The sequence below is a fragment of the Onychostruthus taczanowskii genome, unplaced genomic scaffold (assembly GCF_017590055.1).
Source record: "Onychostruthus taczanowskii isolate IOZ18803 unplaced genomic scaffold, ASM1759005v1 scaffold19, whole genome shotgun sequence".
NCBI classification, from domain to species: domain Eukaryota; kingdom Metazoa; phylum Chordata; class Aves; order Passeriformes; family Passeridae; genus Onychostruthus; species Onychostruthus taczanowskii.
In genome coordinates, this window is record NW_024499128.1 from 13,008,222 (window position 1) to 13,035,803 (window position 27,582).

General features: G+C 60.4%; 1 protein-coding gene across 1 annotated transcript; it reads left to right on the top strand.

Moving 5' to 3' along the window:
- Window positions 1-26,192, top strand: LOC121334450 (Grid2 interacting protein). Its single transcript, XM_041401602.1, has 21 exons — window positions 1-14; window positions 6,118-6,369; window positions 7,922-8,007; window positions 8,383-8,452; window positions 9,588-9,682; window positions 10,739-10,922; window positions 12,033-12,187; window positions 13,731-13,829; window positions 14,924-15,018; window positions 15,602-15,719; window positions 16,000-16,310; window positions 17,010-17,423; window positions 18,271-18,358; window positions 19,268-19,345; window positions 20,080-20,276; window positions 20,751-20,906; window positions 21,482-21,568; window positions 21,994-22,123; window positions 24,278-24,396; window positions 25,139-25,303; window positions 26,121-26,192. Exons 1-21 carry the CDS (start codon window positions 1-3, stop codon window positions 26,190-26,192), a joined length of 2,985 nt encoding a protein of 994 aa, XP_041257536.1.
- The last annotated feature ends 1,390 nt before the right edge of the window (window positions 26,193-27,582 follow it).

The following is a 27,582-nucleotide window of genomic DNA, read 5'->3' on the forward strand; positions in this document are numbered from 1 at the left end:
ATGAGCTGTCTCGGGTGAGTAACGAACGCACCTTTCCTGGGAGTGAGGGACAATGGGTTTAAATCAGGTTCCTTCTGGAACGCGGCAGCCCCTGGCACGGCGAAAACGAGGTGTGCTGGAAGTTCATTAACTCTTAGCATCCGTACTGCCTCGGAGCTGCTCCGCTCGAGGGATCCGCCAGGCGGGGGAGGCTGGAATTTGGGTTATTCCATCACCTGCGACACCAGAGCGCGGGGTTTGTCCCCTGTGCTCCCCGCCGGGCCCCTGTGCCGGGGCTGGGTTATTTTGGGCCGGCCGCGGTCTCGGGGGTCCCGTGCCCCCGTGCTGCTCTGGTTTCTGAGCTGGTTCCAAAGCAGGGCACGGCTGCGGGGCCGGCTCCGCGCCCGGGGCTCTGCAGAGCTCGCTGGGCTCTGGGGGCAGGGGTCACCCCGGGAGCCGGGCGGGACGCGGGGGATGCCCTCGGTGTCACCCGGGGCTGTGCACCGGCTCACCCGCACGGCCCGGCCACCGCGTCCCTTTGCAGCGCGGGTTTTCCCGGTGGTGCCGTGCCAGGGATGCGCCAGCCCCTGGCAGCACCGTTCGGGTTAAAACCATCTGTTTGCAGTGGAACTGGGGGGAAATATCGGGGAACAGCAGCAGGCACACAGCCGGCGTCCTGTGAGCCCGGGGGATGTGCGCGGTCCAGCCCCTGGCCCCGGCTGCATCCTCAGGGAAAGCTCCGTTCCGACTGTGAGGTGTTGTCTTGGCCCTCCTGGAGGTCGTGTTGTGCTTCAGGGCTGCGGGTAGGACACTTTGGGGCACTTTGTTCTTCACTGCTTTGGTTTGGCTCCGTTTGCTCTCGGGATAAAGCTGGGCTGGGCTGAGCTGAGCTGAGCTGAGCTGAGCTGAGCTGAGCTGAGCTGAGCCCGCTCCCGGCTCTGATCGCCGGCACAGCTGAAATCGCTGCCCACCGGGGGCTCCCTTATTGCGGGAGAAATTCCACCGAGTCCGCGTTAATAACGCTCCCAACACAATCTATTTGTCTCAGCTTGTTTTTCACGGCAATAAAACTGCCTGGCGTGTTCCTGTATTAAACTGCTCCAGCCATCTGTGACCGGCCCTGGATCAGAAAATTCATTTCAGCCATTAGGATTTATATGTTATGGATTGTGCTGCTCCCCTGCTTCTCAAGCCCTACACATACCCACTTCTCCAGGGCTGGGGGGGGCTTCCCAGCTCTTCTGGATGTGGATGGAACATGAGAGACCCCCCGAGCCCCTGATGCTGATACGGACACTGTCCTCCTGTCCAATCCCATTGAAAAACCACCTGGGTCACGGGACGCTAATGGAGGAAAAGCAGCTCTTGTTTGCTTCCATTAAAAAAAAAATCCCTAATCTGATGGCCCAGCATATGCTCAACTGCCCAAAAAAAGGGGAATTAGGGCGGCAGGGAACAAAACGTGTCAGCAGTGAGACAATTGGGAGCGAGTTCCTTTTTTATTGGTGGAGTTCAAATAGGTCACGACCAAAATGCCTCGGTGGGAAATCTCCTGATAGGAGATTAAATTCCTTTGGCAAATCAGACTCCGGCTGGGATGCAGATGGGATCAGCCTGGCCCGCCTGCACCCTGCTGGAGTCACAACTTTTATTTTGGGAAGTGCTTACTTAGGATGAGTTTTCCAGGGTCTTAAAGAAAACAGGAAAAGCAGAGTGGAGCTGCAGGAAAAGCCTTTCTGGGGTCTCTTTCAAGCTCTCCGTGTCCCCGGAGCTGTGGGACCGCCTGTCCTTGCCAGGACAAGGACAAAGCCAGCAGGTCGTGGTGCACAGCGTGGTTTGGGCACGGGGACACTGGGTTTGGGACAGCCGAGGGCACCCTGGGGTGCTGATGGGACCCCAGCCAGGCACGGGGTGTGTCTGATGAATTGTCCCTGGGCAGGGAGGTGTCAGGAGGGTGACCCGAAGCTGCCGGGGATGGCAGGGTGGCCGGGGAAGGGCTGAGAGGGGCTCCAGCCCCGTTGCTCCGCCTGCCCTCCTGCAGAAAAGCACCTCCGGTCCTGGTAACTGGTGACAATGGACCTGCAGAGCGCCCTGGTGACAATGGCCCCACCTGCAGAGCACCCTGGTGACAATGGCCCCACCTGCAGCCAGGTGAGGGATTTTGGAGGCTCCCAGCACGGGGAGAACGGGACTGGGATCACAGCTCCCTGCTCCTGCACGAGGGGCTGGAGGCTCGGCATCCCCCGGGGCTGTGCCCCCGTCCCACACACGGGTAGATGAGGTTTGAGCATTTGGGGTTCAGAATTCCTGTTCTGGGGTAAAGCCTGCAAGAGTTTTCTCTCCTGGATTTTAGTGTTTGGCAGGACCAGCAGAGGTTTTCAGGACTGGTAGTGGTTTCCACAGCACAGTTCAGATATAATCCAAGTGTAGCTCAGTGTTTTAATCCACCCTGGGACGTGTTTTTCTGCACAACTGACAAACTCAAGGTCAGGTCTTTGCTGGTTGTTTTGGGGCCAAACCGTGCATTTTTCATTTCTCCTTCCTTTGTTACTACCTGGGGACTGTGTGTGATGTTGGCAGCTCGGGAAGCCTCACGTCCTCTTCTTCAAGCACCAGTGATGTGCTTAAAGATGGCGTTATTTAAATTAAAGAAGGGGTTTCTCTTTTATTCCCACTGAAGGGCACTGCTGTGTTACCCTGGGGTGAAGGATGCTCCGTGAGAGGCTTTGGGCCCGTGGCTCTGCTCCTGACCCTGAGCCTGGCAGCTCCACCTCCCCAAAACCCCTGGTGCCGTTTGCCTTTAAGGTTCCTCACCCCTTCCTGCAGCACGTAATTTAAACACAAGCACTTTACAAGTCAACTAATTAGCAGCAGGGAGGCATCCCCCCGGAGTTGGGCGCCGAGCCGTGCCCTCCTTTCGGAGGAGCGGCTAGAGAGCTCCAGCTGCAAACCCCAGCGCCTGCAGTTTTTGGGGGGAGACGGAGGGGACGGCTGCGAGCCGGCCGGGAGGGCACAGCCGGCCAGACGGCAGCGGGGGCTCCCGGCCGATGGTGCAGCGGCACCTGGAGCTGCAGCGGGGCCGAGCCGGGCCGAGCCGGGCCGAGCCGGGCGCAGGTGCCGCTCCCCGGGCACGGCGGGGGTGCCACACGCGGGGCGGCACCGGCTGGCGTGGTGGGCGTGAGCCGAGCCTGGGGCTCAGCTGCATGAGGATCTGAAGCATCTCCCTTTTGTTCCCGCCGCACCCCGACAAATGGGAAAGGACCGGAGTTTCTCCCGGCATTTTCGGTACGTGTCCCTGCTCCGCCGCCCCGGCACAGCCTCGTGCCCCACGGGCGTCCCTGGCATGGCTCGGCTGCCTCTGGGGCTGGGGGGACCCCGCTGTGTCCCCGGGACAGCCGTGCCACCGCAGCGCCCTGGCACTGCCCCGCGGCCACCGGGGGGAGCCGGGCGGAGCTGGGGTGGGGGCGCTGGGAAGAGCCCTCCGGGGGCAGCTTGGTCTGCAGGCCAGCCCGGGGGGCGAGGACGTGGGGCTGGGGGTGTGATGGAGCCAGGCTCGCTGTCCCCTCGCTCCCCTGGCTGAGCAAACTCGTGGCAGCTTCACCCGCCCCGGCAGGCTGGGACTGTCCTGCTGCCCTACAGGGGACACGTCCTGTCCCGCTGAGCCCCAGAATCACCCCAGCCAGGCTGGGACTGTCCTGCTGCCCTGCAGGGGACACGTCCTGTCCTGCTGAGCCCCAGCATCACCCCAGCCAGGCTGGGACTGTCCTGCTGCCCCGCAGGGGACACGTCCTGTCCCGCTGAGCCCCAGCACCGGCATCCCGGCTGGGACTGTCCCCGGCAGCTCGGTGACCTCGCAGGACGTGTGCGTGTGGCACAGGGGCTGGCTGGGAATGGGTGGGCTGCAGGAACGGGACTGTCTGCCCAGCTGGCAGCTGTGGCATGGGAGTGTGGCACAGGCTGAGGTGCCAAACAGCCAAAGGGAGCCCCGAGCAGGAGCCGAGAGCAGGGGATGGGCGCAGTGGCGCTCTGCCACCATCCTGGCCAGGCTGCTTTGGGGGTGGGTGAAGGTGAAGCAGCCTGGAGCATCTGGGACTTTTGCTGGCCTGGAAGATGCCCTGAATTCACAGCCATGTCTTCGAGCAGACTGAGTTCTCCCAAATGAGCTGCTGCAGAGGAGGGCTGGTGCCCTGAGGCTCAGTGGCACCGGGCATGGGAGCGGGCACAGGGCTCAGGGATGGGGGTGCCTTTCCATCCCCTCTCCAACAGGAAACAGAGCTAGGGCTGACCTGGAGCACTTGAGGAAGAGGAAGCAGAAGGCACAATGCCAGCACTGTGCCACCCTGCCCCTGCTTGAGCTCCACAGACAGGGTGGGCACGTCCAGGCTCCGTGAATCCCCGTGGGGTTTGCTCGAGAGGGAAACCCCAGCTGGGCACTGCTCCTTGGTGCCACGGCAGTGGGCAGAGGCAGGTTTATCCTGTGGGGTGGCAGGACACCGCAGGAACAGCCACGGAAATGGTTTTGCCTGCTTTGGTGGCATTGTTTGTGACAGTCAGTGGGGTCTCTCCTGTCTGGGCCCTGCTGTGCCCCAGCTCTGGGGCAGTGCCAGTGCCAGGTCCTGGGCTGGCTCCGGGGCCCAGCTCCTCAGCCCAGTGCTGAAGCAGAGGCTTGTGCAAAGTGGGACAGCTCTGCTGGAACAAGCAGATGTAATTTGGCCAATTAAATGGGATTGTGCTCATTCTGCCTGTGAGGAACCCGGACTTCTCCCTGGTGGGTGCCCAGCCCAGAGCAGAGGCTTGGGGGACACACATCTTCCCCTGTCCTACAGGGTGAACTATTTATTAGCAAAATTTCACTCTTTTGTAGTTGCTGCTTAATCACAGATCACCTGTGAATTGCACCAATGTGTTACTTGTTTTAAATTGTCACCAGATGCTCTGCATGAGCATCTGCCAGCCTGGGGTGGCTTGTGGTCTGCCTTCTCCTGCACCAGCTCTTGTTTTGAATTCTGCCTTTGGGTGGGGAAATAGAGATGTCCTGGTCCCGGTAGGTTTGGGATTTGAAGCCTCTCCTCCTCCGTCTCCACCCAGGATTTTGTGTTCCCTTGGTGAAGCTGCCAGGCAGCCCTGCGGGATCCCCTGCCTACCCCAGCAGTATCCCGCTGTCCCTTCCCCTCGGAGCAGCTTCTCCGGGCCGAGTGGCACCAGTTTGGCCCAGTTTGGCCCAGTTCCCGCTCTGGTGGGACACGCGGTCCCCAGGCAGCCGGGGGTGTGCTCGCACCCCTCGGGGCTGTGATAACACCGGCCCTGCTCTCACACCCCGCGCGGTGCCGGGCGCTAACGAAGCCCCGAGATGGTTTTGTGCAAACGAGCTGCAGCTGCAGGAGTTGCTATAGAAACACCCGGAGGTGCCAGCTCCTCCAGAAACCCCTAAATGTGCGAGCGGCGGGCAGGGGAAGGTGAGCGGGTGTCGGGGTCTGCCTGCTGTGAGGCAGAAGGAAAAGGAAAAGTGTCTGCCGGGGTTCTGGAGCTCACCCCGGGCCGGGTGGGAGCGGTGCTTCCTCCCTCCCTCCCTCCTGGGATCCTGCTGTGCACTGCCCGTGCCTCCCCTGGGGGTCCTTGCAGGGGCACAAAGGCCACCTGGCTGCTCCCACCAGGCAGAGGGGAGGTGACCCGAAACAGAGCGAGTTCCTGGGCTGTCCCCTTGCCTGCGGCATCACCGTGCCCGTCCCTGCAGCACCGTCATCTCCCGCGGGGCACGAGGCTCCTGCCTGGCTGTGCAGGGAGCTGGGATGTGGGGGTATTCAAGGCTGGAGTGTGGGAGCATGGAGATGGGGAGCAGCGTTTTGGGGGTACTAGAAGAAACAGGTCCTGAGGAGGGGTGTGACATCATTGCTCCAACGGGGCTCTGCATGGGATGGGGGAAGAGATGCAGCTGGTGTCCCCAGCACCCCCGGTGTCCCCAGTACCCCCGGTGTCCCCAGTGTCCCCAGCCCCGGCATTCTCAGCTCCGTGAGGCCTGAGGCCGACTCCCAAGCTGAGTTCATCCCTTTCCCTTCCAGGGATGCCGGGATCCGCAGCTCTGTCCCGCATCCGCCTGGCCCCCGCTCCTCACCCTCCCGCCTTGCCTCCTTTCCGCAGGATTTTCATCCCCAAGAAGCACCGGCAGCGCTTCGACGAGGTGGTGTCGCAGAGCCTCATCAGCAAGCTGTGCCGCTCCAAGAGCGAGCACGGCAACCGCCTGCGCCGCAGCCGCAGCGAGGACCAGCAGGAGCGGCTGCTCGTGTCCACCCGCGCCAGCTCCGTGCCCCGCAGCCACGAGGAGCTCGGCAAGAGCCTGCGCAAGACCACCTCGCTCGTCAGCAGCAATGTGGCCTCGGGGGCTGCCCGCAGGTACCGCTCTGCTGGGGTGGGTGCGAGGCGGGATGGGATGAGGGAGGGGTGCCGGGGGAAGGGTGGGATGCTCGGTGTGGAGCTCGCCTGGGGTCAGCATGAGCAAAGATCTCTCCCTCTGGAAGGCTGGGCAGCTGTGTGCCCCTTGTCCCAGCTCCGGGGCACCCTCTGTGTCCCCTCAGCTCCGCGGGGCTAGCTGGAGGAGGTGGGGTGGCACTTGCAGGCTGAGAGGGGATGTTTGCTCCTTGCTGGGTGGGATGCAGGCTGTGCCAGCAGGATTCGGGATACCCGGCTGTGCCAGCAGGATTCGGGATACCCAGCTGTGCCAGCAGCATTCGGGGTGCCAGGCTGTGCCAGCAGGATTTGGGGCACCCAGCTGTGCCAGCAGGACTCAGGGTACCCCTCTATGCCAGCAGGATTCGGGGTACAGAGCAGGCTGAAAGGAGCCAGGTTGGGGTTGGTCTCTTTGCCCAGGTAACAAGTGACAGGACGAGAGGAAATGGCCTCAGCTTGCAGCAGGGAAGTTTGGGTTTGGATGTCAGGGAGCATTCCTGCCCAGCAGAGGCTGCCAGGCGCTGTCACAGGGCAGTGCTGGTGCCAGGCACTGTCACAGGGCAGTGCTGCAGTCCCCATCCTGGAAAGGGTGAGGAGGTGGTGGCCGTGGCACTGAGGGCACGGTCACGGTGAGCACGGATTGCTGCTGGCTGGATTTCATACCCTGAAAGGACTTCTCCAGCCCTAGGATCCCCTGGTTCGAGGCGGTGCCCGGCCCTGCCCCGCCCCAGCAGTGTCTGGGTGCCAGGCTGCGGGAGGAAGGCAGGACAAGACAATCCCTGCACGGGGATTAACCCACTTCCCTGCCGGTGCCCAGATGGCCAGAGCCCAGCCCCTGCTGCCTGCAGAGCCTGCCCCGACCCGGCCAGCCGGAGAGCAGGGGGATCCAGCCGCCTTCCTGCCAGGCTGATCTGCCCCGTGCCTTGTCCAAAATGCACTCCCAGCCCAGCCTCCCTCTGGCAGCGCAGGATCCCGCTGGTTGGAAATGATCTCAGTAATGCTGCCGACCCCCAGCCCCCTGCAGGAACAGCTCCCAGCTCCAGTCAGCCTCCCAGCAGGGAGATTTCCTAATGCTCCTTCCAAAATTTCCTGGAGGAGTTTAATTCCTCTCTCATCAGCCTATGAGACCTTTGCTCCCTGAACCACATTGTCTCTAATTCTGTGTAATAAAGAATCACAGGCTGGTTTGGGTTGGTGGAGCCCTTAAAGATCATCCAATTCCAACTCTCTGCCATGGGGGGTTGGAACCAGATGATTTTTAGCTTTTATACACACATTTATTCTTTATTCTTTAAATCTATATATTTATCCCATATTCCACTTTGAAACCACATCTGAAAGACACTTTGGTGTCAAAGGGGACCTCGTGGGGACATTGGGAGCGTTGGGGACTTGAGCACTCAGGAGAACCAGGGCCAGCAGGGTTGTGGAGGGGCTGGGGAGGGAAACCACAGCTGGATCTTGTACTCTGACATCCTGTTTGCCTTTTTCACCCCAGAACTGTGCGGGTTTATAAAGGCAACAGGAGCTTTGGCTTCACGCTCCGCGGGCACGCCCCGGTGTGGATCGAGTCTGTCCTGCCAGGTAAGAACACGAGATTGGGGCATCACAGCCTCAGCTCTGCTCTGAACTAGAAATGCTAAGTGCTGTTTGCTAGAAAAGAGCAAAAGGGGCTTTCCCAAGGCTCAGTGATGGAGTTTTTCCAGTGGAATAAGGAGCATCTTTGGTACAGTTTGGCTTGCCTTTATCCACTCCGTGTTGGGAGGAGTGGGAGATGTGTTCAGGACCATCCTGAAAGGCCACCAGTGCTCCCAGTGCAGGCTGGGTGCTGCACCCAGCTGCGTGAACGGCCCCAGCCCACCCCGAAGGGCCAGGTGCAGGGGGTGCCCTGCCTGGGGGTGTCCCTGGACCCCCATCCCAGCCAGGGGTGCTGCAGCTGAAGCCCCTTTGTGCCTTTAGGGAGCCCGGCGGAGAAGGCTGCCCTCAAAGCTGGAGACAGGATCCTGTTCCTCAACGGCCTGGACATGAGGTAGGAGCTGAGGGCACCAGGGCAGGGCTGGGCACACGCTGTGGTCACTCCTGGGCAAGGGGAACAGGAACTGCTGGCCCTGCTGCCCTGCCAGGCACAGGGCTTTGCCCTGAGGGGACAGTGGGGACAGCTCATTTAGTGCTGCTGTACAAAACCTGGCTCTGAGAGGAGCATTTTCTCCAGCCCTGCTCCTCCTCTGAGTTCTCTGTGCAGGACAGTTTATATGGCCTGGCTTCTGACTGCAGCCTGCCCCCAGACCCCAATTTCAGGCACTCTGAGTTAATGTGTGTGTGTTAAACACCTGAGGTTCTGCTTTGGAGAGTAGCAGAGCCCCAGCCAGCCCAGGAATCACTCCCACGATGGGATCGTAAGCTCAAAGCCAGGTGGGAATCCCATTTGTACCAGGAAGTTAATTCCATGTGTTGTTTGTGGGACCAGAGGGACTTGTGCCCCTCACCAGTGCTGTGTCCTCGGGTGTGTCTTTCTGCATAAAAACCAAGAGCAAAGGGTTAGAGGAGGCTGCAGGACAAGAGAGGGTGATGAATATTTAAAGGTTAAACCGATGCTGCTCTGTCAGGGCTCAGGTTCTCACGTTTCAGCTGATCCAGCGAACTGCTGGCTGATGCAGCACTGCCAGAAAAAAAGAGACCGGCTTGAGGATTGTCCTCTGAGCCCTGGTTTTGGAAGGCATTGTCCCAGCCTGGCCCGTACCCTTCTCCAAGGGCATCCCAAGATTTTTTTTCACCTACAAAATTACACTTTATATTCACCTTGCGTTTTCTTTTCACGCGGAATTAGGACAGGCGAGGACAGACCCGCAGCGCTGTGTTATTTAAAGGAAAAATCATTTTCTGGGTCTGGGTGTAGCTTAACTCTGCCTTCCTGTGCCGTGACACTCCTCAGGGCGGCCAGGGGCATTCCCTTGGTTATTCCTTGGTGCACTCATGGGGCAGGATCCGGGCCGTCCCTCGGGGGCTGCACAGATGGAGAGAATCCAGGGAATCTCAGCGGTGCCCAAACCCCTGTGGCTCTGAGCAGCACGAGGAGGCTTTCCCAAGGCAGAGGAAGGCAGCTGCCGGCTGTGTGTGCTCAGTGCTGCCCGGGGCAGCTCTCACCGGGCTCTCTGTGCCCGCAGGAGCTGCTCCCACGACAAGGTGGTGTCGATGCTGCAGGGCAGCGGGGCCATGCCCACCTTGGTGGTGGAAGAGGGCATCGTCAGCTTCCCCAGCGGTAAGAGTGCAGGGGGGAGGGTCTGCGGAGCAGCAAGCCCATGCCAGCTCCCCAATTCCTGCTGCAGGAGGGGATTGCTGGGGCCTCCACCGGCCGAGCAGGTTAACGCGCTGCCCGGGGGATGCTGCTCTGCCCAGGGCACGTGGGCCTTGCTCTGTGGGATCAGGCTGGATCCCAGGCTTGGCTGCTCTCCAGGAGGGCTCATCCTGCTGCGTGGCTGTCCTCGGTGTCCCTCGCAGTGTCCTTCCTGTGCGGCGTGTGTCCTTGTGCGCAGTAACCCAACGCCTGCAGGGTGCTGCACAAAGCCCCGGGGCTGGGCTGTGCAGGGTTCTTATCCTGCTGCAGGGATCGGTGCCTGGTCAGAGCTCAGGGTGCCTGGGGCACTCAGGGTGCCCACGGAGGGCAGGATCCCCCGGGCACAGCATGGTCCCCAAGCCCTGTGCAGGCTGGGGTTCCCTGTGCAGACTGGGGGGGTTCCCTGTGCAGGCTGGGGCAGTCCCTATGCAGGCTGGGGGGTTCCTTGTGCAGGCTGAGGGTCCCTGTGCAAGCTGGGGGGTGTCCCTGTGCAGGCTGGGGGGTTCCCTGTGCAGACTGGGGGGGTTCCCTGTGCAGACTGGGGGGATCCCTGTGCAGGCTGGGGGGTGTCCCTGTGCAGGCTGGGGCAGTCCCTGTGCAGGCTGAGGGTCCCTGTGCTGTTGGGGTGCTGCTCCCCAATGCCCAGAGCTGGGAGCCAGGGCCTGGCTGTCCCTCTGGAGCAGCACTGCCCTCCCCTCAGCCCCACGTTAGGAGCCCCAGCTCGTTTGCAGGTGCACCCAGACCAACCCCAGCAGCTCCCTGCTGCACACAGCCCCAGCAGCCTGGGATGGTTTGGATTGCAAGGGACTTAAAGACGATCTCATTTCACCCCCCTGCCTTGGGCAGGGATACCTTCCACCAGACCAGGTTGTTCCAAACCCCATCCATCCCGACCCACTCCAAAGCACACAGCCAGTGACCCTCCAACTGCTCCACTGCCCTCAAAAGAAGCCAAGGAAAGACGGAATATTTATTTTGCAGACTCTGACTCTGCTGAGTCCCCGAGCAGCTCCTCGGCCCTCACCTCCCTGCAGTGGGTGGCAGAGATCCTCCCCTCTAGCATCAAGATCCAGGGGAGGACGTTCACGCAGCAGCTGGAGCACCTGCTGACCCCGCCCGAGCGTTTCTCCGTCTGCAAGGCTCTGGAGGGCTTCTTCCAGCACCGGTAACTCCTGCCAGCTGGGAGCCCTCCCGCTGGCACCTGGCCTGCAGCAGCGCCAGGTCCCTGTCAGGCAGGGCACAGCTGGCTGGCACACCAGCTCTGCTGTCCCTCCAGCCTCCCCAGCCAGGGCTTCCCTGGGCACGAGCTCGTCTGAGCCCGGGTATCCTGCCTGGGGACAGGGCACATCCTTCAGGTGTTGGTTCCTTTAGGTTAAGCTGGTCACCTCTTATCCCCCAGTGCAGGCTGTCTTGCAGCCTGGCTGTCCCTGACAGCCGCAGATCCTGTTCCACCTCTTCCAGTGAATCTCTCCACGTTCCACCCTTGTCTCCTCAGGATTCCCAGAATCCTGCCTGCAGCATTCCTTGGGGGCTGCACGGGAATGGCTGTGGCTGGCAGAGCCCTTGTCCTGCCATGGAGCACATCCCCCCTGTCCCGTACAGGGATCCAGCCACGTCCCCTGGCACACTCAGATCCCAGCAGTGACCTCCTTTCCTGCCATGCTTGGGCTTCCAGCACTGTCACAAAATCATGGAATGATTTGAGTTAGAAGGGACCTTAAAGAACATCTTGTTCCACCCCTGCCATGGCAGGGTCACTTCCACAGTCCCAGGCTGCTCCCAGCTCTGTCCAGCCTGGCCTGGGCACTGCCAGGGATCCAGGCTGCTCTGGGCACCCTGTGCCAGGGCAGAATTCCATCCTCTTGCAGGCTGTTCTATCCTCATGGGATGGGGTGCTCAGCTGTTCCCAACAGCCCTTTTCCCTGCTCTACACACCAAAATCAGATGGAGCCTTTGGCCCCAGGAGCTGCCAGGCCAGCCACCCTCCCTGCTGCATTTCTCCCTCAGCCAGAGGGACACTGTCACTGCCCAGCCCTCTCCTGTTTGTCAGGAGCATTGTCACTGTCACTGCCCAGCCCACATTGTCACTGTCACTGCCCAGCCCACATTGTCACTGTCACTGCCCAGCCCACATTGTCACTGTCACTGCCCAGCCCACATTGTCACTGTCACTGCCCAGCCCACATTGTCACTGTCACTGCCCAGCCCACATTGTCACTGTCACTGCCCAGCCCACATTGTCACTGTCACTGCCCAGCCCTCTCCTGTTTTGCAGGAACATTGACACTCTCATTGTGGATGTGTACCCGGTGCTGGACACCCCAGCCAAGCAAGTCCTCTGGCAGTTTATCTACCAGCTGCTGAGCTACGAGGAGCAGGAGCACTGCCAGCAAAAGATTGACAGGTTTCTGGGGTACAAGGCCTTGGCAGGTGAGGGAGTCCCCGTGCTCCAGGAGGGACACGCCGTGTCCTGGCGGGTGCTGGCAGCTCAGTCCCTTTTGGTGGTGTAATTTTGGAATGAAACTGCAGGGAGAGGACAGATGGCACCTGAGAGGGTGACTCTGGCAGCTTTTGGAAGCTGCTCAGGTGGTTAGAGGTGAGGGAGTCCAGAACAGCTGGTGTGAGGGCAGCATTCAGATCAGAGAGGTGAAATAAGGGTGACACAGCGTCCCTTGGGATGCTACAGAAACATCCCTGGTTGGAAGAGGTGCTGCTGCTCTCCCAAAAAGGCAGTTGGTGATCCCCTTGTCCCTGGTCCCCTGTCCCCTCACCATCACCCTCACCTGGCTCTGTGGCAGCACAAAGCCAGCGGTGTACAGGGGAGAGCAGGTTTGAAGTGAAATGTCCTCATCTGTGTGTTTGCACTTTTAATTGCTTCCAATTTTCCTGTTCTCAGCTGCTCACACAGAGTTAATTTTAGACTCAGCAAAGGTAAAAAGAAGTGTTGTTTTGGAGGAGCACAGTGATTTTAGCAGAAAACAGAACCAAGTCCTGGTGCAAATCCTCCCTGTTGTGCCCAGGATCCTGCGGTTGTTTTGGAGGAGCACAGTGATTTTAGCAGAAAACAGAAGCAGCTCCAAGTCCTGGTGCAAATCCTCCTGTTGTGCCCGGGATCCTGCAATCCACGCACGCTGGATCTGCTCACTGGATTTGCACTCAGCCACCTCTGCTTTGTGTGTGCACAAAGCTCAGCTTTTGTGTGTGCACAAAGCTCAGCCCAGGGCTGTGGGATCCCAGGAATTCATGCCCTGTGTTCAGTGTACAGTTCCCAGCTGCATTCCAGGAATGCCCAGCCAGGGAAAGGGAAGCACAGGAGCAGATCTCCCTGTCCAGGCTGCTGTTCCCAGCTGATCCCTGGCTGCTCTCAGTGTCTCAGTGAACGGGGCAGTCTCTGCATGAGCAGTTTTGGTTGTTCTGGTCTGTTCTGTGTCTGTGCCTGGCAGCAGCATGGCCAGAGATCTCTGGGTTTGGGCTGCTCCTTCCCCTGGGCTTCCAAACCCTGGTGATTTCCCATGTCCCAGTGCTGCTCTGCTGGGATGGATGCTCCATTCCTCCGTCCTGCTGTGAGCTCCCTGATCTGCACATGGACCATGCAGGGGCCGTGTGCTCCTTCCAGGCAGCATTCCAGGGCTGGCACCTCTTCCTTCCTTTCCCTTGGGGGCAGGAAGGCTTTACTGGGAGCAGCCCATCTCGGGGCTGGACTTCCATGCAGGCCATGAGCTGGTGGGTGGCAATCCTGCTGGAAAAAGGGCCTGGATGTCCCATCCCTGAGCATCCATCCCTGCCCTGTGCTGGCAGCAGCACCTGGAGCCTGCTCAGCTCCCGGGCATGGAGCGAGCTGCCTGGGAATGGCAGCTGCTGTGAGTCCCATGGGCCTGGGGGGCTCTGGGAGCTCTGGGGGGCCCCAGGGGGCCCCGTGCAGGGTGGGGAGCTGTGGGTCTGGCTGTGCCTCACGGAGGTGTTTCCTGTGCAGCCGAGGCAGAGGCTGAGGATCGGTACCGCAGCTCCGTCCGCGGCTCCTCCCTGTGCCGGGGCAGCCTCCGGACCCCCCGCCCTGAGGAGGGGGCAGCAGGTGGGTGACTGGGGCTGGGACACGGGGGTTCTGCCTGCTGAGTGCTGCTCTGCCCCCAGCCAAATTCCCGACCTGTTCCTCAGCATGAACGATGGGAAAAGATGGAGGAAAGGTGGAGGGAGGTCAGAGCAGAGCCAGCAGTGAGGCACCGGCTGGAAATCATTGTTTTCAGAAACAGAATGACAGAATTATAGAATCACTGAATCATTTAGGTTGGAAAACCCTCAAAGATCATCAGGTCCAACCTGTGAGTGATCCCCACCTTGTCGCCCAGCCCAGAGCACTGAGTGCCACATCCAGGGGTGCCTTGGACACCTCCAGGGACAGCAATTCCATAATGACAGAACCAATTCAGTAAGAGACCACTTCATCATGAGGCTGAATGCTATTTCCAACCCTTTCCATTACTCAGATGTGAGCTGGTCCTGCTGGTCTGGGCCCCCCCTTCTGGGAGTAAAATTTATGGCTTCCCTCTGAACATTCTCAGAATCCATCAAATTAACAGGGAAATCCATGTGAGGAAGGAGATCATGGTTCAGGGCCACTTGGAGACTCCTGACAGGCCCCATTCGTGGCAGCAGCCCTGCCTCCCTTCAGGGGACACAGACCTGCCTGTTCCCATGGCTCCTGGCTGATGCTGAAGGGCCTTGACCTGTGCTGCTGGCCACGACCTCCCCCTGACCTCCCTAAGGACCTCCCGGGCATGTGGTGTCCCTCAGCTCTCAGGGGGGTCTCAGACACTTCCCAGGGCAGATCCTCTGACCTGGCTCTGAGGAGATCTTCTGGTGGGGATTAGAGCCCAGAGAGCAGCCGACAGCTGTGTGTGCTGGAGGGGAGCCGTGTCTGGGCAGATGTTGGCCAGCTGTGGGGAGCAGCCCTGTCCTCAGCTGCCCCGAGGGAAGAGGGGAGCAGCTTGGAACTGTCTGCTGACCTCAAACCCGCCCTGCACTGCTCCCTCGGGACCCCCAGGGCCGGGAGCTGGGGCAGGGAGCTCACCCCAGGTCCCAGCAAGAGACAGGGGCCCCGTGTGGGTGGGGGCTGTGGGGGCTGGGGGCACAGGCAGAGCATGACTGGTTTGTCTCTCCCTCCCGCAGGCAGTGACACCGTGGAGGTCCCCGTTCGCCTGATCCCTGGAGAGAGACAGGCTGGTGATGGCACATCCCTCCCGGAGACACCCAACCCCAAAATGGTGTGCCGGGGCAGGGGACACCTCTGGCAGGGCTTTGGCCACGTGGGTGGGGTGGTGTGTCCACGGGAAGGCAGTTTGGTTCCTTTACTGTGAGCACAGGGCAGAGGAAGAAGGGAATGATGTGTCTGTGGGTGAATACCTGCAGGGGCTGACGGTGTCCTTGCCCCTCTCTGAGGCCACGTCCCTGGGCAATTAGTCACCTTTAATGAGGCTGATGTCTTCCTGCAACCTCAGCAGTGAGAGGCTCTTGTGGGGCTCAGACAGGGCAGAGCAGCCTGGGCTGGGGTGAAGCCCCCCCTTTATACAGTAAGAGATGGGTACTGGTGGGCCAGAGAGTCCCAGAAAGGTTTGGGTTGGAAGGACCCCAAAGCCCACCCAGTGCCACCCCTGCCATGGCAGGGACACCTCCCACTGCCCCAGGCTGCTCCCAGCCCCATCCAGCCTGGCCTGGGCACTGCCAGGGAGCCAGGGGCAGCCTGGCCTGTGGGGACTGTCCTGTCCCCAGGACATGGCAGGTCTCTGGGGCAGGTCTCTGGGGCTCCACAGGCCCCGGGCACAGCAGCAGCTCTGTGTCCTTCCCCAGATGTCGGCCGTGTACGCGGAGCTGGAGAACCGCCTGATCGGCGGCTTTGCCGGCAAGGTGGGCAACGCTGCCCTGCACAGGACATCACCCCCCGCCCCCGAGCTGCCACACGCTGCAGGTACCTCGGGGGGACCTCAGGGGACGGAGGGCAGAGCTGGCCAGGCGGGTGGGGGAGAAGACAGCGGCCTCTTGGTGCCGTTTCCCAAGGCGCCGGCGATGGTTCTGCGGGTGAGCTCTGCAGAGCTCCGGCTGCCGGGGGGCAGTGGCGTGTGTGGGACGGTTCATCCCGTGGGATCACAGCCCGGCAAGCTCCCTGCTCCTCCCCTCTCCTCGGGCTCCTGCCTCCCATGCCCGGGGGCTGCAGGACACCCACGAACCCCCCTCGCTCTGCCCTACAGGTGGCCGCAAGCCGGGGCTGGCGTGGCCGAGCGAGCTGGCGAGCCAGCCCTGCTACTACCGGCTGCACAGCAGCGTGGCCTCGCCGTGCAGCACCGAGTCCAACCCCTACGTCAGCCTGGACAGCAGCCCGGCCCCGTCGCCCAAGCACCGCGAGTACTCGCCGCTGTCGCGACGGAAGAAGCTCTTCACCTTCTCCAGGCCCCCGCGCAGCCGCGACACCGACCGGTTCCTGGACGCCCTCAGCGAGCAGCTGGGACACCGCGTCACCATCGTGGATGATTTCCTCACCCCGGAGAATGACTACGAGGAGGTGAGCGTGGCACGGGGCTGCTCAGAGCAGCTGCGGCGCCCTGGGCGTGGAGCCGCCCACGTGCGGGCTCAGGGGACACGTCCTGGGCTCTGCAGGTGGCAGGGAGGGGCAGGAGACACCAGGGTGGGATGGAGGGATGGATGGATGGATGGATGGATGGATGGATGGATGGATGGATGGATGGATGGATGATATGGATGGAGGATATGGATGGAGGATGAGGAGGATGGAGGATGTAGATGGAAGATATGGATGGAGGAGGATGGAGGATGTGGGTCGAGGATGAGGAGGATGGTGGATGGAGGACGAGGAGCATGAAGAATGTGAGTGGAGGACAAGGAGCATGGAGGATGTGGATGGAGGACAAGGAAGAGGGAGGATGAAGAGGATGAGGAGAATGGAGGATGTGGATGGAGGATGAGGAAGATGGAGGATGTAGATGGAGGATAAGGATGGAGGATGAGGAGGACGGAGGATGTGGATGGAGAATATGGATGGAGGATGAAGAGGATGGAGGATGTGTGTGGAGGACAAGGAGGATGGAGGATATGGATGGAGGATGAGGAGGATGGAGGATATGGATGGAGGATGAGGAGGATGGAGGATATGGATGGAGGATGTGTGTGGAGGATGAGGAGGATGGAGGATGTGGATGGAGGACAAGGTTCCACCTTCAGCCCGTGCTGTGTGCCCACCCAGATGAGCTTCCAGGATGACCAGGGCAGCTACGTCACCAACGACGTCAGCAGCAGCGAGTACATCAGCAGCAGCGACGAGGGCAGCTCCCTGACCTACTCCACGCTCTCGGACCACATCCCCCCTCCTCCGCTCAGCCCCCCGCCCCCGCCGCCCCCCCTGCAGTTCCACGACCCCCAGAGCGGCCCCACCAAGGCTGAGGTCGCCAAGGCCAGCGCGGTCCCGGCCCCCAAGTCCCTGGTGGGCCACCTGCACCCCATCCCGCCGCCGCCGCCGCCGCCCCCGCCGCCCACGGTGCCCTGCGCCCCCCCCCTGCACCGGGGGCTGCTGCACCGCCGCAGCGAGTCCAACCACATGAGCGTCAAGAGGCTGCGCTGGGAGCAGGTGGAGAACTCGGAGGGGACCATCTGGGGGCAGGTACGGCCCGGGAGAGGGCAGTGGGGGGAGGCACGGGGGTCCCCGGCGAGCTTTGACCTGTGCGAGGCTCTGCAGGGCTCCCGTTCGTCCTTGGGTTGTTTGGGCCAAACTGCTGGGCTGGGGAGAGGCCTTGGGAAGCCTCTGAGCTGCTGAATTTGTCCACAGCATCGTGGGGAGCACTTCCCTGCCCTCAGGGGTTGCCTCCAGATGTGTTCTGCAGCTGTGAGGGGGGTTTCAGTGAGGAAGGATGGGGATGGTTGGAGCAGTGATGGGAGAGCCCCGAGAGTGGAGGGGACAGCAGAGGTGAGGGGTGAGACAAGACATGGCAATCCCCTGGCATCATGGCCATGACGTGGTGCAGGACTCCGAGGTGGATCCAGTCCCTTCCCGGGTTTAGCTCCCAGCCTCAGGTCCCTCCTGTGTTCAGGACATGCCATGTTCCCTGCGCCCTGAGCAGCCAGAGGGGAGCTGTGGGATCACCTTCCAGTCCCACAGGCACTCAAACCCTGCCGGTCCCTCTCCTCAGCACTCCAGGAAGGAAGATCCTTCTTCACAGTGATTTTTCAGTGTGCAGAAAAATCCCTGAAGCTCCGGGAATTCCCATTTTATCCTTCAGTGTGGGATCATGCCCAAGAAGCAATGAAGACAGAGGTGCTCTGTAGGATTTCAGCTGTGTCAGGAGCTGAGGGAATCTGCAGGGCACTGGCTGAGCCTCCTGTCACAGGAGGGTGCCACCAGCTTGTCCTGGGGACACGAGCTGAGTGTGGGGACAGGGAATGTGCCAGCAGAGGTGGCACTGTCGGGCTGTCCCTGTGCCAGCACAGCTCCTGACTCCTCCTCCCCACAGCTCGGGGAAGACTCGGATTACGACAAGCTGAGCGATATGGTCAAATACCTCGACCTGGAGCTGCACTTTGGGACTCAGAAGCCCACGAGTAAGTACTGAGCCCCAGAGCAGGTCCTGGTGCCAGCTGGGAGGGACTGGGAGGGACTGGGAGGAGCTGGGGCTCGGTGGGCAGCAAGGCAATGCCTGTCTGTGACATCACCCGTGGCACGAATTTGTTCATCCTCAGGGTTTTGTGCTGGTGGCACAGTGGGTCATTAAGGTGGAGATGGTTTCATTATCTCCCTTAATTATCTCTGCTGCCGTGATTTATTTTCTCTCCATTTCACTGGGCACTGAAACCTGGCTGGAGGCTTTCACCAATTGCAATTCCACCAATTCCAGCTTGAGAACTCTGGAATGCTGAAAAAGCCCTGAAAACATTCTTGTGTCCAAAGAAATCCTCACCAGCAGCACTTGACTCTTTATGAAATAATCATAATGTCCCCCAGGAGCTGTGGTGGCCCTGGAGCTCTGTGCCTGTGCAGCTCCCATCACTCTTCACTGGGGTCTCCCACAGCCCCACTGGGATCCTCACCAGAGGAGTTTTTGGGTGCCACAAGCCCGGAGCAGGTCCAGGCTGGGCGTGATCACTGGTGATCCCGTGGGAGCATTCCAGTAAAGCTAGTGGGATGGCTGAGCTCTGCTGCAAGGAGCCCAGCTGGCAGTGGGTGACATGGACTCATCTCAGGGGACACAGTTCTTGGGATGTTTCTGAGCAGTCTGGGGTTTTCTGTGTGTTTCACCTCTTGTTTTACCTTTTTCAGCTCCAACTGAGTCCTCCATTGGGGAGATCTTTGAATTGCAGAATTCAAGGATTCCTGGAGCCATTGCTGTGTGCCAAGCATCCGTCCTGCTCTCTTTCATTCGTGGTTTCACTGTTTGCAGGACAGTTTTCTTCCCGCTGGAGCCGCCTGAGCCTGTCCTTACCCGTGATTAAATCTTTCAGTTTCTCTTCCAGAGCCAACTCTCATGCCTGAAAACTTTAAAAAGAAAGACGTGGTTGAAATTTTGTCCCACAAAAAGGCCTACAACACATGTAAGTGAAGTCCAGGGTGAAGGTACCCCCAAAAGGGGCCCACAGGTGGGATGTAGAGAACTGGAAAGGTAAAGGGAAGGAACACGAGCTCCATCCCATGGGCACAGCTCAGCTGAGATGGACTCTTCTGCAGCTCAGAGCTGCCCCAGACTGCGTTCATTCCGGGCAGGGGAAGGAGGGAACTTTTGGGGAAGGATGGGGATGGGATGTGCCTGGTGGTCCTGCAGAGCCCGCAGGGAAGCGGGGCAGTGGAGGGGCCGTGCTGCCTCTCCAGGATGTTTCTGGTCGGGAGGAGGCTGGGAGGGCTCGGTGGGACCCTGCCAGGGATCCCCCGGCTCGGGGGGAGGTGGGAGCAGGGCCGGTGCCAGGGCAGCCCAGCCCGGGGAGTGGGTGAGGTGCACGACGTGCCCTGGGGGCTGCAGGACCAGAGCCGCCCGTGGGTGCCCACGCAGCCCCCGCAGGATCCCAGAGAGGGGGAAACCTTCCCTGTGCCAGGGCTGTGCCAGCCGGGGCACCTGCACGGGAAGGTGGATGTCCCGCTCCTGTCCCCGATCCTGCCGGGCAGTGTGTCCCCAGCACTGCGGGCAGTGTGTCCCCGATCCTGCAGGGCAGTGTGTCCCCAGCACTCCGGGCAGTGTGTCCCCTGTCCTGCCGGGCAGTGTGTCCCCAGCACTGCCACCCCCCCGGGGTCCCCTCCTTCCCCCCGAGTGACAGGGTTGTTCCTCCCTCCCCAGCCATCCTGATCGCGCACCTGAAGCTGTCGCACGTGGAGCTGCGGCAGATCCTGATGACGATGGAGACGGATCGCCTGGAGCCGTCCCACATCAAGCAGCTCCTGCTCTACGCCCCGGACGGGGAGGAGGTGCAGCGCTTCCAGAGCTACAAGGAGAGCCCCGGCAAGCTGAGCGAGCCCGACCAGTTCGTGCTGCAGGTACCGGGCAGGGCTGGGCTCTGGGGCTGTGTGCCTGTCCTGCCGGCAGCACACTCACACCTTGGCTGTGTGTGCCTGTCCTGCCAGCAGCACACTCACACCTGGGGCTGGTGGCACTGGGACCGTGGGGGTGATGCTCAGTTGATGCCTGCAGGCTCTGGCAGCTCCCATGGGCCGGTTCAGAGCTGCAGAGCCACCCCCATGTCTGCTCCCTGGTGACAGTGACTTTGCCCAGCTCTGGTTTATGTTCTCTGGAGGAAGTCACCCATGGATGTTGGTGTGGGAGTGCCCATCCCGTGGCAGCACACCTGCCCAGCACTCCCCGTGCCACCTGCAGCTCCTGCACTCCCTGTGCCACCTGCATCTCCTGCGCTCCCCGTGCCACCTGCAGCTGCTGCTCCATGCACAGGGCAGGAGGAGCCCTGTGAGGGGCTGTGGCACTGCAGGTGGTGACCCTGCCCTCCTCCTGCCCAGATGCTGTCGGTGCCCGAGTACAAGATCCGCCTGCGCAGCCTGCACTTCAAGACCACCCTGCAGGAGAAGACCGAGGAGATCAAAGCCAGCTATGAGTGCATCTGCAAGGCCTCCCTGGAGCTGAAAAGCAGCAAGAAGCTGGCAAAGATCCTGGAGGTGAGAGCAGTCCCTGCCCCTTGGGACAGCCTCCACTGGCCCTCAGCATTGCCCAGGAGCCCCCACGGCTGTGTCCCACAGCTGGGCAGCATCCCAGGCTGCTCCCTGTGCCCCCCACACTGCCCTTCCCCCTGAGGAGGTGTTTTTGGTGTCCTGGGATGAGCTGTGCCTGGCAGAGAGAGAACAAATTCCACTGCAGGTCCTCCGTGACCGTGCTCAGATGAGCTGTCCCAAATTGCTGTTCATTCATTTGGTTTTGCTTTAAAAAAACAAAAAAAAAACCCCAAACAAACAAACAAAAAAAACAAACCAAAAAAAACCCAAAAAAACCAAACACCCCAGAAAAACCAGGTGGGACAAATGAGGTCACTGTGTGCTCAGAGGCATTAGCAGAGGAGTGATGAAACTCCTCAGTAGATCCTGGACAGTGACCCCCCACCAGATCCTTAGATCCATGGGGACAGTGTTTTCCTGCACATTATTGGGTGGGGAAGAGAAATTCAGAGTGCCAGGAGCTGGGAGGACACAGGGGCGGGAGCTCACCAGCCCCTCACCCCCTGCTCTGCTCTTTGCAGTTCGTGCTGGCCATGGGGAACTACCTGAACAACGGGCAGCCCAAGACCAGCAAAACAACAGGATTTAAAATCAACTTCCTCACCGAGGTGAGGAGAGGCAGGCTCGCTCCTGGGGCAGGGACACCGAGCTGGGAGCTCCCTGTGCCCAGCAAAGCTGCTCTCACAGGAGACCCTGGGTGCCAGGGAGGGGCTGGATTGATCCACAGGGGGATTTCAGGGGGGCTCTGGTGGCTTCTGGTGGGAATCCTGCTCACCTTGGGCTGGCAGGGCCCAGGGGTGGTGGGAGAGGTGCTCACCCCACAGGGTGACAGGGGTGGGGACAGGGGACAGCCCTGCCCTGCAGGAGGGGCATCTCCACAGCCCTCAGCTGGCACAGGTGCTGTGTAAACATTAAATGTGCACTTTAACCATTAACCCCGGGCACGTGGGGCTGAGCCAGCAGCAGCCCACCCCCCGTGTGCGTGAGCCCCTCCCTCTGCAGGGGGGTCCTCACTTGTTCTGCTTCGCTGCAGCTGAACACCACCAAGACCGTGGATGGGAAATCCACCTTCCTGCACATCCTCGCCAAATCCCTCAGCCAACACTTCCCAGAGCTCCTGGGCTTTGCCAAGGACCTTCCCACGGTGCCGCTCGCTGCCAAAGGTAAAGCACAGAGCAGCTGTGAGCCCCGTGTGTCCCTGCCCTGCCTGGGGTCAGCCAGGAGCTGCACAGCCCTGCCAGGAGCAGGACGGGAGCCTGAGCAGCTGAGGAAATGTCCAGAGCAGCAGGAGAGCCTTAGGAAGGGCCGAGCTCAGTGACAGTGAGGTGGCACCCATCCCACGCTGCTGCACGTGGCAGTGCCTGGGCAAGGCTCTGTCCCTGCCCTGGTGCTCCCTTCTGCCTTCAAACCCTGCTCCCCATGCTCAGAGGCATCTTGGAAGGGCAGGGGAGGCAGAGGAAATGGAAGTGGTGGGGGAGCCACCATCCCTGGGTGTGTTTAAAACAAGACTGGATGTGGCACTTGGTGCCGTGACCTAGCTGAGGTGTTAGAACGTGGGCTGGACTCGATGATCTTAAAGGTCCCTTCCAACCTAGAAACTCCTGGTTCTGTGAAGTGCCAGGAGATGGTGTGGCCCAGCCTCCGTGCAGGTGCCAGCACTGCAGTGCCACGGTCACCTGTGCTGCAGGACCCCGGGGAGGGTCTCAGTTCACTCACAGCTGGCTCACCTTGAATAAACAGCTCAGTTTTCAGCAATGAAAAGCAGGCACACACACTCTGGATTTGTTCTGCATGCTCTGGAGCTGGGGGTGTCACAGGAGGCTGGCAGGTGTGACACAGGAGCAGGGCAGTGCCCGTCCCTGTGCTGGCACTGCTGGGGAGCCTCCAGCCCTGGGGCAGCTCTGGGCCCCCACAACAGGGACCCCGAGGGGCTGGAGCGTGGCCAGGGAAGGGAACAGGGCTGGGCATCGGGCTGGAGCTCCAGGAGAGGCTGAGGGAGCTGGGGAGGGGCTCAGCCTGGAGAAAAGGGGGATCAGGGGGGACCTTGTGGCTCTGCACAACTCCTGCCAGGAGGGGACAGCCGGGGGGTCGGGCTGTGCTCCAGGGAACAGGGACAGGAGCAGAGGGAACGGCCTCAGGCTGGGCCAGGGCAGCTCAGGGTGGATTTTGGGAGAATTTCCTCCTGGAGGGGCTGCCCAGCCCTGGCCCAGCTGCCCAGGGCAGGGGTGGGGTCCCCATCCCAGGGATGAACAGCCCTGTGCATGTGGCACTTGGGGACAGTGCTTAGGTCAGTGGTGGCTTTGGCAGAGCAGGGGAACAGCTGGGCTGGGTGACCTTGGAGGGCTTTCCCAACCTAAATCATGATTCCACGATTCTGTGATTTTAAACGTTGCATTGAATCTCTACAAAGCACGAGCTGCGTCCCCCTTGCCCACCCTGCCCTGCTGTGGGTGAGCAATTCCCCTGGGAATTGGTGCTGCAGTGGGTAAAGAAAGGAGCAAACTCACCTGGAGCTGTGGATTTCCACGGGAGGAGGGTCTGCACCTGGAGCTTTCCCAGCTGGAATTTCTGTCTGGCCTAACTCTTAAATAACCCTTCCCTCCCTGGAGGCTCCCAGCTGCCCAAACTCCTGCCACTGTGTCCCCCTTGTCCTGATGTCTGTGTCCCTCCTGTGTCACTGTAGGACACGAAACAACATGGCCTGGACACGCTGCTGCTCTCAAGGCAGGAAAAAGGAAGTTTATTTTCTGACTCCAACATTTATACATTTCCAAAGGCGACAGTGGATTGGAGGGTGACACAAACCAACAGTCCATCAAATTTCTCCTCTTCCATAAAAAAAAAAAAAGCAAAACAATAAGTTGTTTACAGAAAGCACTTGGGGAAAAAGGAAGTTTATTTTCTGACTCCAACATTTATACATTTCCAAAGGCGACAGTGGATTGGAGGGTGACACAAACCAACAGTCCATCAAATTTCTCCTCTTCCATAAAAAAAAAAAAGGAAAACAATGAGTTGTTTACAGAAAGCACGTGAAAAAAGTTTGCTGCAAAAAATGCAAACATCAGAAAGCTTAGAAAATCTTACAAAAAATCAAAGCAACACTCCTGGGTGTCCATCCCTGTGTGCCCCCTGTCCTTGGCAGGTTTTGGCACTCCTGGTTGCTCTGGTGTGCTCCTGGTCAGCTGCTGGCCCCAGCAGGACGCTCTGGCTGTCCACCCTGCCTGGACAGCAGGACGTGGGTGCAGAGCAGTGCAGACAGACAGACAGACAGACTGCCCCCCCAGCCCCTCACCCAGCCCCGCTGTCCCCTGCAGTGAACCAGAGGACCCTGACGGCCGAGCTGAAGGACCTGCACAGCACGGTGAGTGACATCCAGAAGGCGTGTCACAGCATGCCGGCCACCGCCGAGGACAGGTTTGCCATCGTCATGAGCGTATCCTTCCGTGAGAGGGGGGGGGGACCTGGCACTGAGTGACACCCTGCCGCTGCCCGGGGGGCTCCCTGTGCCTGCCACTGCCCCAGCAGCTTTGGGGGTGCCCCTGTGTGGCACAGCCCCAGGGAGCGTGCTGGCACACGTTCCAGCACGGTCCTGTGCTCCCTGCTGCCAGCTGGGCTGGAGCCCAGCCATCTGATGAGATTGATAAGGGTTGGGTAGAGGCTGGAACTGGTTGTGTCCAGTTCTGGCCCCCCTCAGTTTAGGGGGGACGTTGAGATGTTTGAACGTGTCCAAAGGAGAGCAGCGAGGCTGGGAACACAACGAGGAACGACTGAGGGAGCTGGGGGTGTTCAGCCTGGAGAAAAGGAGGCTCAGAGGTGACCTTGTCACTCTCTGCAGCCTCCTGAAGGGTGGCTGTGCTGAGCTGGGGGCCAGTCCCTTTCTCCAGACCAAACAAGAGGACACAGCCTCAAGCTGCACCAAGGGAGATACAGGCTGGACTTAAGGAGGAAGTTTTTCACAGAAAGAGAGGTCAAATACTGGAATCATCTGCCCAGGGAGGTGGTGGAGCCACCATCCCTGGGTGTGTTTAAAACAAGACTGGATGTGGCACTTGGTGCCGTGACCTAGCTGAGGTGTTAGAACATGGGCTGGACTCCTTGATCTTAAAGGTCCCTTCCAACCTAGAAATTCTGTGATTCCGTGGAGCAGCTCTTTGTCCTTAAGCCGATCCCTGCAGTCCTTCCTGGAGAGTGCCCAGCCTGCCATGCGCTCCCTGGACGAGCTGCAGCACAAGGCCATGGAGGAGTTCAGCAAGGTGCTCTCCTTCTTCGGGGAGGACTCAAAAGTGACGACTTCTGAAGCCTTCTTTGGCATTTTTGCAGAATTCATGAGCAAGTTTGAGGTGAGTTGAACATTTCCAAGGCAGCCAGGTGTGTCCTGTGGGGTCAGTGAGGTGTCATTTGTGCGTCACTGGGATGGGGTTTTGTGAGCAGCTGCACCCCAATTAGAGGCAACTTTTCCAATGCTGATAAGGTGCAATTTTTCTAACACATAATTGTTGAGGTGAACACCCCATGTGTGGAGACACAAGGCTTGATTCCGTTTTCTCAGAAGGCTGATTTATTACCTTATATGTTATATTAAAATACTACATAAAGCTATACTAAAAGAACAGAGAGAAAAGATGATCAGAAAGTTACAAAGAACAAGAATAGGATCGAATGCATAACAAAATGCTGTGACTGCTCACAGCCCCAGCACAGGTGGCTGTGACTGGCCATCAATTGAAAACAATCCACACGGATCAATGCAAGATGCACTGTTGCATTCCACAGCAGCACACGGTTGTTGTTTACATTTCTTTCCTGGGGCTCCCAGCTCCTCAGGAGGGAAAAATCCTAGGAAAGGATTTTTGGTAAAATATCATAGCTACACACAATCAGGGTGGCACACTGAGGGAGGCCTCAAGCACAAGGGGAGAGTGATGTGGTTGTTCATAGAGTCCTGGAATGGTTTGGGCTGGAAGGGAACTTAAAATCACTCCCTGCCACGGCAGGGACACCTTCCACTGTGCCAGGCTGCTCCCAGCCCTGTCCAGCCTGGCCTGGGCACTGCCAGGGATGCAGGGACACCCCCAGCTGCCCTGGGCACCCTGTGCCAGTGTCCTGAACCTGCTGGTGCCACAGCAGCCGCTCAGCGCTGCCCTTTGTGTCCCACAGCGGGCTCTCAGTGACGTGCAGGTGGGCGAGAGCCAGCGCAGCCCCAGGATGACCTCCCCCCTCGCCTGGTGACATCCTGAGGCCGCCCGAGGTGTGACAATTCCTTGCCAACAAAGTGCAATTTGCTCCTGTCCAGTCTGGTTGTAAATACGCTGCTGCCACCTGCTACCACCCAGCAGAGCCACGGACAGAGGGGACACTGAGGAGGCACCGCAGGTGACAGAGGGTGACAACGAAGACAAACCCTGCCTGGCCCTGCACTGACAGAGCTTCCTCAGCACCCTCCGCTCCCAGGGGATCCCTGCGCCCAGGGGTTTGTGTCCATCTGGTAAAACCCCACCGTGCCACGTTTCCCAGACTGCTGTGACTGGCCCCAGCAGCTGCTGGAGACCCTCCCCACACCCCCAGGGCCCTGCCCGAGCGTGGGGGCTCTGCCCAGGCAGCCCTGGGCTGGGGACAGCCCGGCCACAGAGCCCTGGAGGGCAGAGCAGGTCAGCAGGGAGGGAGCGTGGGGGGACGAGCAGGAGCGTGGCCACCTCCAGCTGCCCCGGGACCCTGAGGACGCTGCTGAGTCCTCTGCAGCCCCTCTGCCAGCCCTTCTGCCCCGGGGCAGGGCACGGGGGCCGCAGCTGCACCTGCCCAGGTGGGAAGAGTGGAGCAGAGAGCACTGCAGGTGGCCTGGGAGCTTCAGTTCCCTTCCCCTGGCAGCCAGGGGCACTGGAAGGCAGCAGGAGCTTGCAGAACCCTTCTGGCACATCCCTGTGGGCCCGGGGATGGATCCGGTCTGATCCTTCCAGCTCACGGCTCCTTGCTGGCCACCAGCTCTGCTCAAAGCTGTGCCAGGGGCTGACGGGCCTTGAGAGCTTCCCAGGAGGGGAACAGCCCGAGCACGAGGTTACTGAACGGGCCAGCAGACAGCCCTGAGCTCGGGGATGCCTCCTTGGAAAGCACAGAGCCCTGAAAAGGAGCAGGAGCCCTCCGGTGCTGCCCCCAGGCACGGCAGAGCCGCGGGAAGGCATCCCTGCCCTGCCGGCTCCGGGGGGCTTTAACAGCCCTGGGCATGTGGCACTTGGGGACAGCGCTTGGGGACAGCTGGGCTGGTGACCTTGGAGGGCTTTCCCCACCTAAATGATTGCAGGATTCTGGGAGCCCCTTTACTGGAGGAGCAGTTTTCAGGGGGAATCGCCCAGGGAAGTCCAGAAGTGTCCACGGCCACCTCCAGCCCTGCACACCCACCGTGCCCCCCCCGTCCCGCCGTGCCCGTCCCTCTCTCCCCGTGCCCGGCTGTCCCCGAGCTGCCCGGATCCCCCCGGACCCCCCGTTCTGCCCCGGGCAGGGAGGGACAGCGTTCCACGGCCAGTGCATGCGCCTGCGGGGGCTCTCGATGCTTCGTGAGCATCCCCTCCGTGCAAAACCCACCCGTGTCCCCTCCGGCCCCACCCATGTCCCCCCGATCCCCCCC

Excerpts from the sequence above, each read along its gene's own strand:
- LOC121334450 (XM_041401602.1), top strand. Across the intron at positions 8,008-8,382 it reads GATCGAGTCTGTCCTGCCAG|GGAGCCCGGCGGAGAAGGCT; the intron begins GTAAGAACACGA and ends TTGTGCCTTTAG. Across the intron at positions 24,397-25,138 it reads GGTTTGCCATCGTCATGAGC|TCCTTCCTGGAGAGTGCCCA; the intron begins GTATCCTTCCGT and ends CGATCCCTGCAG.